The 13,395-nt window shown below is 44.1% G+C and overlaps 1 protein-coding gene across 9 annotated transcripts in view; it reads left to right on the plus strand.

Annotated features, from left to right (window-relative positions):
- Positions 1–13,395, plus strand: part of LOC144595138 (dedicator of cytokinesis protein 9-like) — a 264,207-nt gene that overhangs the window by 216,251 nt on the left and 34,561 nt on the right. For all 9 annotated transcript variants that reach the window (XM_078402228.1, XM_078402233.1, XM_078402231.1 and 6 more), the window contains 5 exons: positions 4,271–4,386; positions 6,834–6,971; positions 7,821–8,003; positions 11,980–12,093; positions 12,697–12,912. In XM_078402228.1, the coding sequence (XP_078258354.1) occupies positions 4,271–4,386; positions 6,834–6,971; positions 7,821–8,003; positions 11,980–12,093; positions 12,697–12,912 (767 nt within the window). The remainder of the gene's footprint in view (positions 1–4,270; positions 4,387–6,833; positions 6,972–7,820; positions 8,004–11,979; positions 12,094–12,696; positions 12,913–13,395) is intronic.

Consider the following 13,395-nt stretch of genomic DNA (forward strand, 5'->3'; position numbering starts at 1 on the left):
GCAACTCTACCGCTGCTCCACTGTGCCAGCCCCAAATACAATTCTTCTGATCCCTCACAATGTGTGTCCTCCGGACAACTGCGGCTGATTTGTTGTGATCCATTGTCAATCCCCTTGCAGATATGGGTTTGCCAGGTTTCAATCTCGACCACTTTGGGATTAATTCCCTTTAACTGAATCCACATTGTGGATTCTTATTAAAAGCAAACATAGAGTCACTTATTATTTCAATCATACAAACAGTTTTTCACTGCAAAACCTAACCAGCCTCTTCGGGCATTGATACGATTTATTTTCATTTCTTATTTCTTATTTCGTCCTTTAGTTTGCTTTTTGAATGTCAAGAATATCACAGTTTGGTTGAAGAGTCTTTTTAAAAAAGAATGCAGACAAATTTTTACTTTCTCTAGAATAATGTACAACTACACAGGCAATGACTGTATTAATTTTGCTCATTGCTGCCCATCATTCTACTAACCCCAGTTTTCTTGCCTGATTGCCAGAAGGCACCGCTAACCACTGTCAACAAAGAAACGCGAATGGTTAGTGGTCCATGCATAATACAATAACTGCATTTTGAAAGCTGCATTTTGAAAGTAAAATGCATGCTGCCGCAGTTGGATACATTGCCAACACAGAATGTAACTGGTGTACAAAAATAACTGCAGACCAAATTTGGTTAGCAAGATGATGGGGGATAATTTTAAGTTACATTTGTTAAAAAACAAACAATCCTGTTTCTCCGAGTAGTTGAGAATTAAAACCTTGATTTGGTTACGTGTTTGCAACAGAATGATAAGTCCTGAGTTCACGGCATAATAGAATAATGTGTGGCAGGGTTTATGCCACCTTTGTCAATTAGTTCTGGGTGTGTGTGAGTGCGTGCGTGCCTGTGCATGTCACACACATGTGCGTATGTGCGTCCCTAACATTAAAATATTTATGGCCCTTGGAGATATTTGCAAATCTGTGAAATGTCAAAAAATTAAGTACCACTTCTTTAAAGCGGGGGAGTGATCATAATAAGTATTTATGATATTTGGCCTCGTATACAATTATTCCAATTATACTTCTGTTAAAGCCAATAGGAATGTGGGTCCATGTAAAGACTGTGTTGCTGGTGACAGGATCCTTGTAATGAAATGACCTTATCTCTGTTTCCAGTGTAAGAAAGGTTTCCAGTGTTCTTGGGATTTCTGTAGACAATGGTAAGACACAGCAAGGTTACGTTGTTGGTTTGTGATTGCTACGGCTCTGATCCCTGTAAGACAGAGGTTTCCAACCCGGTTTATTCTTGTGGCCACCCCTTTCAGAGGTGTGTGTTCTGCAATTGCACCCTTGCTTCCCAGGGAAAGGTTGTATTATTCCTCACTCTCGTAGTCCAGAATACATTAACTCACCCGGTTTAATTCCGTGCCCTTTCACAAACCTTTCACTCTTATCCAAAATCCAAATTATAGTCTGAACTGCATCCACTCTCCTACACTACAACTATGACCTGGACTTTCCAGTATATTCCCCTGTCCAGTGAACTGACTTAGGCCAATGGAACCTGCCCCAATGATGTGATAAACTCTGACGTGCAGCAGTTAGTGTGGAGACGAGGGAAAAGTACATTCTCGCTCTGGGACCCAGGGTACACTGAATGTAGGAGAGGGCTGGAATTGATCTTGGGGCAACTTGTTTTGGACAGGAACAATAAATCATCAGGCCCCCTTTGGAGGAGGTAACATTTAAGGTCTCGCCCAACATCCGGGCAGAACAATGACGCAGCAGTAGAGCTGCTGCACATAGAACTAGAGACCCGAGTTTTATCCTGAGTACGGGTGCTGTCTGCGTGGAGTTTGCACGTTCTCTCTGTGACCGCATGGGTTTCCTCCGGGTGCGCCAGTTTCCTCCCAAATTCCAAAGATGTGCAAATTTGTAGGTTAATTGGCGTCTGTAAATTGTCCCTAGTGCGTAGGATAGAATTTTGAATGAGTGATCTCTAAACTATTTTCTCTAAACTAATCTAGAATAATGAAAATAAATTGTGAATATATAACCACTTTTACATCTTTGAAGTATTGATACTGTTGCAAAGAGTACAGAATCATTCTAGATTTCAGATTAGCAGCAACATGAGTCAGAAAAAATAAATGCTGTAAATAAATTGCAGTATAATGAGAGCTTTAGAGGGAACATCAAGTTTTTAAAAGGATAAGCTAACCATCTGAGGCAGTCATAGAGTCACACGGCGAGGAAGCAGTCCCTTCGGCCCAACTTGCCAACGTGTCCCATCTACACTAGTCCCACCTGCCTGCGTTTATCCCTCTAAACCTGTCCTATCACTGTACCTGTCTAAATGTTTCTTGCGAGAGTACCTGCCTCAACTACCTCTACTGGCAGCTCATTCCATACACCCACCACTCTTTGTGTGAAAAAGTTACCCCTCAGGTTCCTGTTACATCTTTCTCCCTCACCGTAAATCTATGTCCTCTGGTTCTCAATTCCCCGACTCTGGACAAGAGTGTGCATCTACCCAATCTTGGTGAAAAGATTTTGCACATTTTGAAGGAGAACTCTTTTATCGCCTCCCTATAAGCATCACCAGAATTCGGGGAATTGTATCCCTCTCATTTCTACCTCTCAGAGGCACCGGAGCAGAAGGCACAACCTTTTAGGAAACAAAAAGAAACTGAAATCCATGCAGAGTGGTGAAAAATGCCCCTGAGCAGCAATTGCTTGTAATTGTGGGGATTTAGCAGAGTTGGAAATCTACCTAGGAATTGACCAAAAGATCACAGCACGACTTGTGTTGGGGAGACCAGGTCAATAGCCTCACCTCTCTCAGTTTGGTATCCTCTGATCATAAATGATAGGAGCAGAATTAAACTATTCGTCCCATCAAGTCTACTCCACACCATGCAATCATGGCTAATCTATCTCTCCCTCCTAACCCCGTTCTCCTGCCCTTCTCCCCGTAACCCCTGACACCTGCACTAATCAAGAATCTATATATGCCTTAAAAATATCCATTGAATTGACCTCCACAGCCTTCTGTGGCAAAGAATTCCACAGATTCACCACCCTGATCAGGATGATGTCATGAAAACTGGCGTCTTTTTATACTATGCACATTCCGAGACCTTTACAGGGCTTTAAGAGACTAAAGGGAAGAAATGTAGGTCCGGTTGCTTGAACAATACATCCTGAGTCCAAAATCCAGGTCAATTGACTTCAGGGAAACCAAATGTTGGACGTACTATACAATAAATTGCCATGTGTTGCCATAACCAAAGTCCAATTTCATTCCTTATTTTTTAAAACTGTTTTGCATTTGCTTACAATCGGAGTTCAGATTTGATTGTAAATGTGTGGGGAAGAAAGAGTTTTGAGAGAATGTTTCACACAGGTAAAAATCGAGTGTTGTTTTTCTGTAGAGGAGTGTGCCTGAAAGCAGAGGCAGGAAAAGTCCATGAAAATGTTAAGAGGGTTCAATGAGCTTGAGATGTAGATAGCATTTGTGAGGAGATCCCAGACCAGGGGCATAACCATGTACAAGATGGTCATTAATAAATCATGTGGGAAGTCAGAGCACTTCCGCTGGAGAGAGGGGTGAATGTGGAACTTAGGTCGGCACAGTGGCGCAGCGGTAGAGTTGCTGCCTTACAGCGCCAGAGACCCAGGCTTGATCCCTACTATGGGTGCTGCCTGTATGGAATTTGTACGTTCTCCCCGTGACCGAGTGGGTTTTCTCCGAGATCTTCGGTTTCCTCCCACACTCCAAAGACGTACAGGTTTGTAGGTTAATTGGCTTGGTATAAATGTAAAATTGTCCCTAGTGTGTGTAGGATAGTGTTAATGTGCGGGGATCGCTGGTCAGTGCAGACTCGGTGGGCCGAAGGGCCTATTTCCACGCTGTATCTATAAACTAAACTAAAACTACAGGGATGGATGTAAGAGAAAGATCAGAGGGAGAGAGGCAGAGAGAGACAGAGAGAGAGAGAGATAGAGAAGGTGAAAGGGGGCTGTTGTGGAAGAGTCACCACCATGTCCTTCCAGTGAAGCAGACTCAACACATTGTGTGTTTAACGTGACATTATCCTCACTAAGGTCTAGGGTTTTGGGTAGATTGTGAAGCTCCATTACGGTAATGCATTTGCACAGCAGCATAGAACGCATCAGCCTGCTTAATTATGGGTTAAGAGATTTGTGCCTATAAGCTGCGGCTTCATGGGTCAGTGGTACCGCATGATATGGTAATAATACTACTGGTTCCTTTAATTAGGCTACGGACATTCTGACGCTGATGTTATTCATCAGTCACTCTTGGAGGCCAACATCGCAACAGAAGTATGTCTGACTGTGCAGGACATCATGTCTTTGTTCACCCACGTCTTTAAGGTATGGCACTCCAAGTGATATGGAATCAGTGTTTTGATTTGTAATAGTGTTTGCGGTTTACTATTTCCCTCTCTAACAGTGCGCAATTGCGATCCTGTCTGCTATCTTGTACACTCACTCATTACACACAGGAGTCATGATTTACAACACAGGAGACCAGTTAGTCAATCTGTGCTTCATATTAACCTCCTCCATCTCATCTGGGCGGCACGGTGGCGCAGCGGTAGAGTTGCTGCCTTACAGCTAATGCAGCGCCGGAGACTTAGGTTCGATCCTGACTATGGGCGCCGTCTGTACGGAGTTTGTACGTTCTCCCCGTGACCTGCGTGGGTTTTCTCCAAGATCTTCGGTTTCCTCCCACACTCCAAAGATGTTCAGGTATGTAGGTTAATTGGCTGGGCAAATGTAAAAATTGTCCCTAGTGGGATGTAGGATAGTGTTAGTGTGCGGGGATCACTGGGCGGCCCGGACCCGATGGGCCGAAGGGCCTGTTTCTGCGCTGTATCTCTAAATCTAAAATCTAAACCCAATAACAGTGTCTAAGTGTGCAGAACCTATTGACACAGACTGGTGTTAGTATTGGTTTATTATTGTCACGTGCACTGAGATGCAGTGAAAAGCTTTGCTTACCATCCAGTCAAATTCTACTGTACGTGAAAACAAGTATCCATACACAAGTACAACGGGTAGTGCAAGGAAAAATATAACACTGCAGAATATAACTTTTCAGACTTTAGAGATACCACGTGGAAACAAGCACTTTGGACCACTTAGTCCAGGCCAACCAGCGATCACTCTGTACACTAGCACTATCCTACACACTAGGGACAAATTACAATTTACAGATGCCAATTAACCTACAAACCTGGACGTCTTTGGAGAGTGGAAGGAAACGGAGCACCGGAGCAAACCCACGCGGTCACAGGCAGAACGTACAAACTCAATACTGACGGTAGTGTAACAATTCTACCTATAGTGCAGAAAAAAATTGCAAGGGCTACAACGAGGTGGGTTGGGAAATCAGGATAACATCCTTAGCTTGTCGGAGAAGCATTCAGTAGTCTGAAAACAGCAGGGAAGAAACTGTTCCTGAATCCGGTGGTATGTGCCTTCAAGCTTTTATTCTCGAGAGGAGAGAAAAGGGAATGACCAGGGTGTAAAATGGTCCTTGATTATGTTGGCTGCTTTCCCGAGGCAGCATGAAGTGCATTATCAAGGACTGCTCATCACTCAATCAGCCTGTCTTCCTATATTCTTATCACAACTGTATCCCTCTTAGGGGCGATTTACATGGGCCAATTAACCCACTCACTCGCATACCTTTGGGATGTGAGAGGAGACTGCAACGCTCGGGGGTAACCCACACTGCGACAGAAAGAATGTGTAAACTCCACACAGACAGTGGCAGTGGCCAGGATTAAACTTGGATCTCTGACATTGTGAGGCACCGGCTCTATCGTCAGAATAAAAATGGCAATTCCTCGGTGAGAAACTTAGAAACATAGAAAATAGGTGCAGGAGTAGGCCATTCGACCCTTTGAGACAGCACCACTATTCAATATGATCATGGCTGATCATCCAAAATCAGTACCCCGTTCCTGCTTTTTCCCCATATCCCTTGATTCCTTTAGCCCTAAGAGCTAAATCTAACTCTCCCTTGAAAACATCCAGTGAATTGGCCTCCATTGCCTTCCGTGGCAGAGAATTCCACAGATTTACAACTGTCTGGGTCAAAAAGTTCTTCCTCATCTCAGTCCTAAATGGCCTACCCCTTATTCTTAAACTGTGACCCCCTGGTTCTGGACTCACCCAACATGGGGAACACTTTTCCTGCATCTAGCCTGTCCAATTCCTTAAGAATGTTATTTGTTTCTATAAGATCCCCTCTCATCCTTCTAATGGATTAAAAAAACTTAAACTTGTGTCTGTAAAATCAGTGAATTAAATAAAACTGGAATAATAAGCTGACATCGAAATGTTCACTGTGAAACTAATGGAATCTCACAGGAAGACACCAGAAGCAAAAACATGCTTCAGGGAAGGAATTCTCCCCCGGTTTGGTACGTGTGCGTACGTGCGTCACCAACTACAGCAGTGCGGTGTTTATGGTGCTCTGGAACCAGCTGGTCAACGCTGGCCATTTGTTTCGTACAAACAGCCACTAACGCCTCAGCCTTGCCATCAGGTCAAATCGAGGTTATTGTCATATGCATGCCTACGTTGAGGCAGAGGTACAATGAAAATCTTGTTTCTAGCAGCATCACAGACTCAGACAAACACACAAAAATAATAAATTCCGCACAAATTCTGGAACACAATGAAAAGAGAAAGACTGCAAAAATCATTACTGCAAAACACAGTTAGAAAATAAGTCCATGGTATTCCAGAATATGTTGTTGTGTTAGTCAGCTGCTCGCCCAGTCTGACGTCATTGCGTTTGTCCGCAGGGCCAGCTGCTCGCCGAGCACGGACACAACGCGCTGATGAAGAAGGTTTTTGATGTCCACCTCTGTTTTGTGAGGATCAACCAGTCAGAGACGGCACTGAAGTCCGTCTTTGCCGCTCTACGGAACCTGGTCTACAAGGTACGGTCTCCTCTCGGATTTGTTTCATCTCGGCGACTCCCAAGGTTTGGGGGGAGGGGGGGTGGGGGGGAGGGGGGAAGCTCATTGCTGGGTGAGTACCAGGGAAGCCATTCAGCCCTCCTGCACGTTAAGAGGATGAACTTTGAGAGAATGGACAGCGGGGCTGGTACCGCTCAGTCCTTGTGAATCCAATAGTATTCAGATTTGGTTCTGGCAGAAGGTCCAGTCTGTTAGCGCTAACAGCAATACATTGGAATTGGGACGTCACGTCTTGGAACGTCGGGACCTAGAGTCATATTGAGATGCCGCGCAGAATCAGGCCTATCGGCCCCACCGGGTACGTGCTGACCACCAGCCACCCACTTACATTAACAACAGACCTGGCATTGGATTAAATGCCTCTGGTTTGAGTGTAGGGGCTTACTCTGTGCATGTTTATTGGGGGGGCGGGAGGGGGGGGGGTGGAGAGAGGTTGGTGGAATTATGTGATTGTTCTTCAAATTATTTTACTTTAATGTTTTAATTATCACTACTTGTTTTGATTTGAATAACTTTAATCTTTAAGTGATTTAAAAAAAAATATTCTCATAACTTAATACGTTCCCCTGAATGTCGGGGATGTTTAAAAACGTATGGTTCTTGAGAGCTGTGACAGGAGGTAAAGGCCGAGCCCTGGCTTTGCCTGCCGTGTGAGTGTATCGTGTGTTCCAGGGGCAGAGCTCAGACTTGCTGTGAATGTGACCAACAGTTGGATCCAGCGCAGTGAGATTGTGGGTTGAGATCTCAAGCTCAGTGAGATTGAGATCTGGCTTTTCCCCAGATCCCTAAAGAATGTTCCCTCTTTTCCAGTTTCCCTCCATGTTCTTTGAAGGCAGGGCTGACATGTGTGCCGCGATGTGCTACGAGATCTTGAAGAGCTGCAACTCCAAGCTGAGCACCATCCGAGGAGACGCATCCACGCTCCTCTACTTCCTGATGAGGAACAACTTTGAATGGACAAGGAGGAGGTCCTTTGTCAGGACTCACCTGCAGGTCAGTGCTAGCTACAGGGCAGAAGAGTGGGAGTGCTTGTCAGGAGAATCATCAAGTCAAATCAAGTTTATTTGTCACATGCACATACACAATGTGCAGTGAAATGAAAGTGGCAATGCCTGCGGATTGTGCACAAAAAAGAATTACAGTTACAGCATATAAATAAAGTTAATACAGTTAATACAGAGAAGACAAAACTTACATGTACATATGTCCCAGCATATGTCCCACTTCTTCATCATGCTGACCACAATGCCCAAATACACATTTACCATTTACCCGCATCCCTCTACACCTTTCCTTTCCATGTAGAGGTCATAGCCTCAGAATTAAAGAACGTTCTTTTAGGAAGGAGATGAGGAGGAATTTCTTTAGTCAGAGGGTGTTGAATCTGTGGAATTCTTTGCCACAGAAGACTATGGGGGCAGTCAGTGGATATATTTACAGCAGAGATAAGATAGATTCTTGATTAGTACAGGTGTCAGTGGTTATGGGGAGAAGGCAAGAGAATGGAGCTGGGAGGGAGAGATAGATCAGCCATTGATTGAATGGCGGAGTAAACTTGATGTGCCGAATGGCGGAATTCTATTCCTATCACTTATGATCTTATGAACAATCCAAATGCCTTTTAAAGGCTGTATCTGCCTCTACCACTTCCTCTGATTGTTCGTTCCTAATATTCATCACCTTCTGTGTGGAAAAACTGCCCCTCGGATCTCCTTACTGTCCCCCTGTCGGAATCAGCAAAACGCAAAATGCTGGAAATGCTCATCAGGTCGGGCAACATCTGGGCAGAAAGAAGCAGAGTTAATGTTTCAGGTTCAAGGCCCTTCGTCCGACCCTCTGATGAAGAGTCTTCAACCTGTAAATTTCTTCGGTGTGGGACGAATAAAGGAATATATTAACCTGAGCCATCATTGTGATCTTAAAGAATAGCAGAGCAGGCTCAAAGGACCAGGCAGACCTCTCCTGGTCCGATATCTCGTTTGTTTTCTATCAACATGGGAACATTATGAGAAACTCAAGCAGGCCACTTCAGGGGAGAACCCTACTTATCTTTGTGGCGCCAGACAACAGAAACTTTTGGACGGGACAAATAATTTTCTGTTTCTTTCAGTTAATGTGACCACAAGGGGTTATGTAATCCTGCTATTGTTAAATGGATGGTACTAATTTAGCAATTTTTTGGATTGTGATGTTTCTGATCAATTAAAAAGATTAACTTCAAAAGCATAGATATGGACTGCACATTGGCATACTGTTCTTTCACCCTGCTGATCTTGGCTGCTATCCAGCTTGAGTCAATGGGAAGTAGGCATTGGCATTCTAATAGGGTGGGCAAGGTGCCACACAGAGCTGTGCCCCTGCTCTTGCAGCCTTTACTGTCTGAGATAAAGGGGGGATGAAAGGAGTGGAAAATGTTAACCTTAAGTGTCAAGGTAAAGTTAGTTTTGTAATTAGGGGTGAAATGTGGCATTGCTGGGATGGCCAGCATTTATTGATCCATTGTTGCTCTTGGGGAGGTGCAGATGCTCCCCGACTTATGATGCTTCGACTTACGATATTTCGACTTTGCGATGGTGCAAACGGCAGCGACCTGTCGCGAGCCTCAGCTCGCTTCCGGCCACATGATCAGGTGTATTAAATGCATTTCGACTTACGAAATTTTCGGTTTACGATGGGTTTCTCGGAACGTAACCCCATCGTAAGTTGAGGAGCACCTGTATTAATCAACCATGTCTTGAACCAGTACAGCCCTTCTGGTGTAAATGCCCCGACAGTGGTGTTGGAGAGGGAGTTCAAACTTAGACTCAGCAACAATGAGTAAATTATGATAGATAGATAGATTTCCAGCTTCGGGTGGTTTGAGACTTGGAGGAGAACCCGCAGGAGATGGTTTTCCCAAATGGCCCTTCCTCTATTCACAGAGGTTGTGGTTTGGGAGATGTTATTGGAGGACCCTTGGTGAGTTGCTGCAATAGATGGCCAGCATTGCTTGGTGACGGGGTGGTGGAGTGGACAATTCTGATGGAACAATTTAATACATGGAGATTCGAGTTCAAATCCCTCTCTGAAGATTCAAGCCCAAATATCCAGTGCAGCCTAGGATAGTGGCTATCCAATTGGCCATGCCAACCTTCTAGGAGGCCTTACAGCTTTCAAGTGGACAAACTAGATCCTATTGCAATATTTAGAATAAGAGTAGGGAATTTCTCACTTGTATTCTGACGGGTATTTTTCCCACAATCGACGTCACTTAAATGTGGATCATCAACTGTCAAATGAGCTTGCTTTGTGTGAATTCAATGCAAGGGGCCTTTGGGTGTCTTGAAAGGGACGTGTAAGATTCAGCTTTTTGTTTTCATTCAGTCAGCAAATGTTGAGGTTTGACCTAAGTGGAGTTGAAGGAGAAGAGAAAAACAACTCTTTGAAAGAGTTATGTAATTAGTCGCACTCTCCTATCCTTTCTAATTACCCTGCTGTTTTCTCCCCAAAATATACTTTATTCAAAATATGTGTAATTTATTAATCCACAATTGGATTTGTCATTATCCACATTTATAGTATCAAATGTGGATCAAGTTTGTGCATTCCCTTACAAAATGTCAACGTCCCAGCCTGTGGTGCTTCCACACACCACACACGCATGAATGAATGAATGAATGAATACTTTATTGTCATATGTGACCATTCTTTGAAAGAGCCGCCACACAAAGGCGCCGACAAAGTTACTAAGTATCCCACGTCACACCCTACTTTGTTCTGCCCCCACACTGATAGCGACCCCCCCACACTGACAACGCCCCCCCCCCCCACCACGCCAGCCCCCTCCCCTTCTTTACTGAAGCCAATGAACTTACAAACCTGTACGTCTTTGGAGAGTGGGAGGAGACCGGAGCACCTAGGGAAAACCCGCACGATAGTCTGGATCAAACCCGCGTCTCTGACGCTGTAAGGCAGCAACTCTACCGCTGTGCCACCCATGGTGGCAGAGGATGGTTGATTGTCTTTGAGCAGCAATCGATGTTTACCTTTTTTGTGCGTTCTTGGGAACAATCCGTAGAGCACAGGTTTCTGCAGTACACAACTGCCCGTGACCAACCTTGACAATGACCCCTGCTTCCCTTCCCTGACCTTCTTGCCACAAGGAGGTGGGCATCTGTTGATATTCTCCCTTTAAAGTATTCATCTGATTTCCTTTAGAATATGACACAGTTATATTCACATCATTTCAGATCACATATTTTTAGATCACAAAAGTACATAAAGAGCTGGAGTAACAGCGGGTCAGGCAACATCTCTGAAGAACATGGATAGGTGACGTTTCGGCTCGATACCCATCTTCACACAAAGAAGAGTCTCGTCCCAAAACGTCACTTATCCATGTTCTCCAGAGATAATGACTGACCCGCTGAGTTAGTCCAGCACTTTGTGTCCTTTTGTGTATCAGCATCTGCAGTTCCTTGTTGCTGCCCTGTTAGATCAAGTTACTCTCCATTCCTTAATTGGTTTAGCGCTTGTATTTTTCTACAACTTGATTTTTCCGAACGTTTTCCATTTGAATGTTTTGAATTGGCGAATAATTTGAATTGTGTAGTGAAAATAACAGAACTGTGCACACACTGAAAGGTAATTTGCAAAAAAAAAGGGCACGGTTCTGATCAGGAAGTTCATCTGTTCATATTGACGACTTGAAATTTGAAAATACATCATACCTATCCCTACCATTTACTGCAAAGAGCAGGGAATAGAGTTTCAGCCTTGGCCACTTGCCCTGCTAGTGTTGTATGGAACATTCTTGAAATTTAATTGGGTTTCAGAAGGGAGTACAATGCACAGCTCTTGTTACATCCAACCCATTTGGTGTGAACAATGACAAATAAGTTTCTACCCTCTTGAATTTAAGGAGGCAAAAATAAAAGATTTTGGGAAGTCGGTGCTTATTGGATCTTTAAACCTGCTGCTTGCTCTACAGGTGATCATTGCAGTCAGCCAGTTAATAGCTGATGTGATTGGAATTGGAGGAACACGATTCCAGCAGTCGTTGGCTATTATTAACAACTGTGCAAACAGTGACAGAGCTGTAAAGGTGAGTCTGCTCTCCTTGTTTAATTATTCGGTCTGCGGTCAGTCGGGCTTGTGTCTCCATTTTCATGGATCACCCCTCAATGATTCATTAATACTTTATTGTCACATGTACCCAAGTACAGTGAAATGCTTTGTTTTGCATACAACCCGGTAAAATCATGTAGCAGACCTCACCTTGGCAGTACACACGTGTTGCCACGTTTTGGCACCGACAGAGATATGCAAACGGTCACCAAACATTCCTATCTACTCACTCCCGCTGTACATGGCTGTACAAGGATCCAACCCGAAATGTCAACCATCCCTTTTCTCCAGAGACCTGCTGAGTTATTCCAGCACTTTGTGTCTATCTTTGAAAAGTTCTAAAACCTTCCATTGCCTCCACTTTTCTCCACAACCTCACATTCCCTTCTTTAGAATCTTTTGGGCTTTTTATTTGTCTGACAGAATTATATGGGGCTTTCAGAAGGGAACTAGATGGGCACTGGAAGGGAAACAATACAAAGATCCATGATGAAATATTGAAGGAAAAGCCCTGAATCATTTTCTTTGCAGAGGGTCCACATGAGCAGAATGACCTGATGATTTATTGCCCTGGTTGTAGTCTACAGGATTCCCGTCTGAGGTTAAAGACTTAACCAAACGCATTCGCACAGTCCTGATGGCCACCGCTCAAATGAAAGAGCATGAAAATGATCCGGAAATGCTGGTGGATCTTCAGTACAGTCTGGCAAAGTCCTACGCGAGCACTCCGGAATTGAGGAAAACCTGGCTGGACAGCATGGCAAAAATCCACGTCAAGAACGGGGATCTCTCCGAGGTATAATTAACCAGAATTGTTATTCCTTTTCTGAATTGTTATTCCATTTCTTTTACTTTCATTTTTGTAGTGTCTTTCCCAACATCAAGGCATTCCAGGCATGTTCACAATATAAAGTTTCAGAAATGTAGCCAGGCTCCACAAAAGTGGTGAGATTAATTGTTAGAAAATGCGATTCATGTAGGATGCACATAAATGGGTGTTTGATGTTTGGCATAGACTCGGTCAACTGAAGGGCCTGTTTCGGCGCTATATCTCTCCACAACACTACCACTTGCCTTTGTGATGTTGATTGACCTGGACACGGTCCTGTTCTTGGCAAAGGAACATGACACCCACCTGAGACACCAGACGGGGCCTCAAGTTTAATATCTTATCCCAAAGGCGGCCTTGGTGTTAGTTCAGCATTCCCACAGTACTGCATTGAACTATTGGCCTGGAATCCGGCTGGAACCCATGACTCTTGACAAAAACAAGCATGCA

The sequence above is a fragment of the Rhinoraja longicauda genome, chromosome 7, assembly GCF_053455715.1.
Source record: "Rhinoraja longicauda isolate Sanriku21f chromosome 7, sRhiLon1.1, whole genome shotgun sequence".
Lineage (NCBI taxonomy): Eukaryota > Metazoa > Chordata > Chondrichthyes > Rajiformes > Arhynchobatidae > Rhinoraja > Rhinoraja longicauda.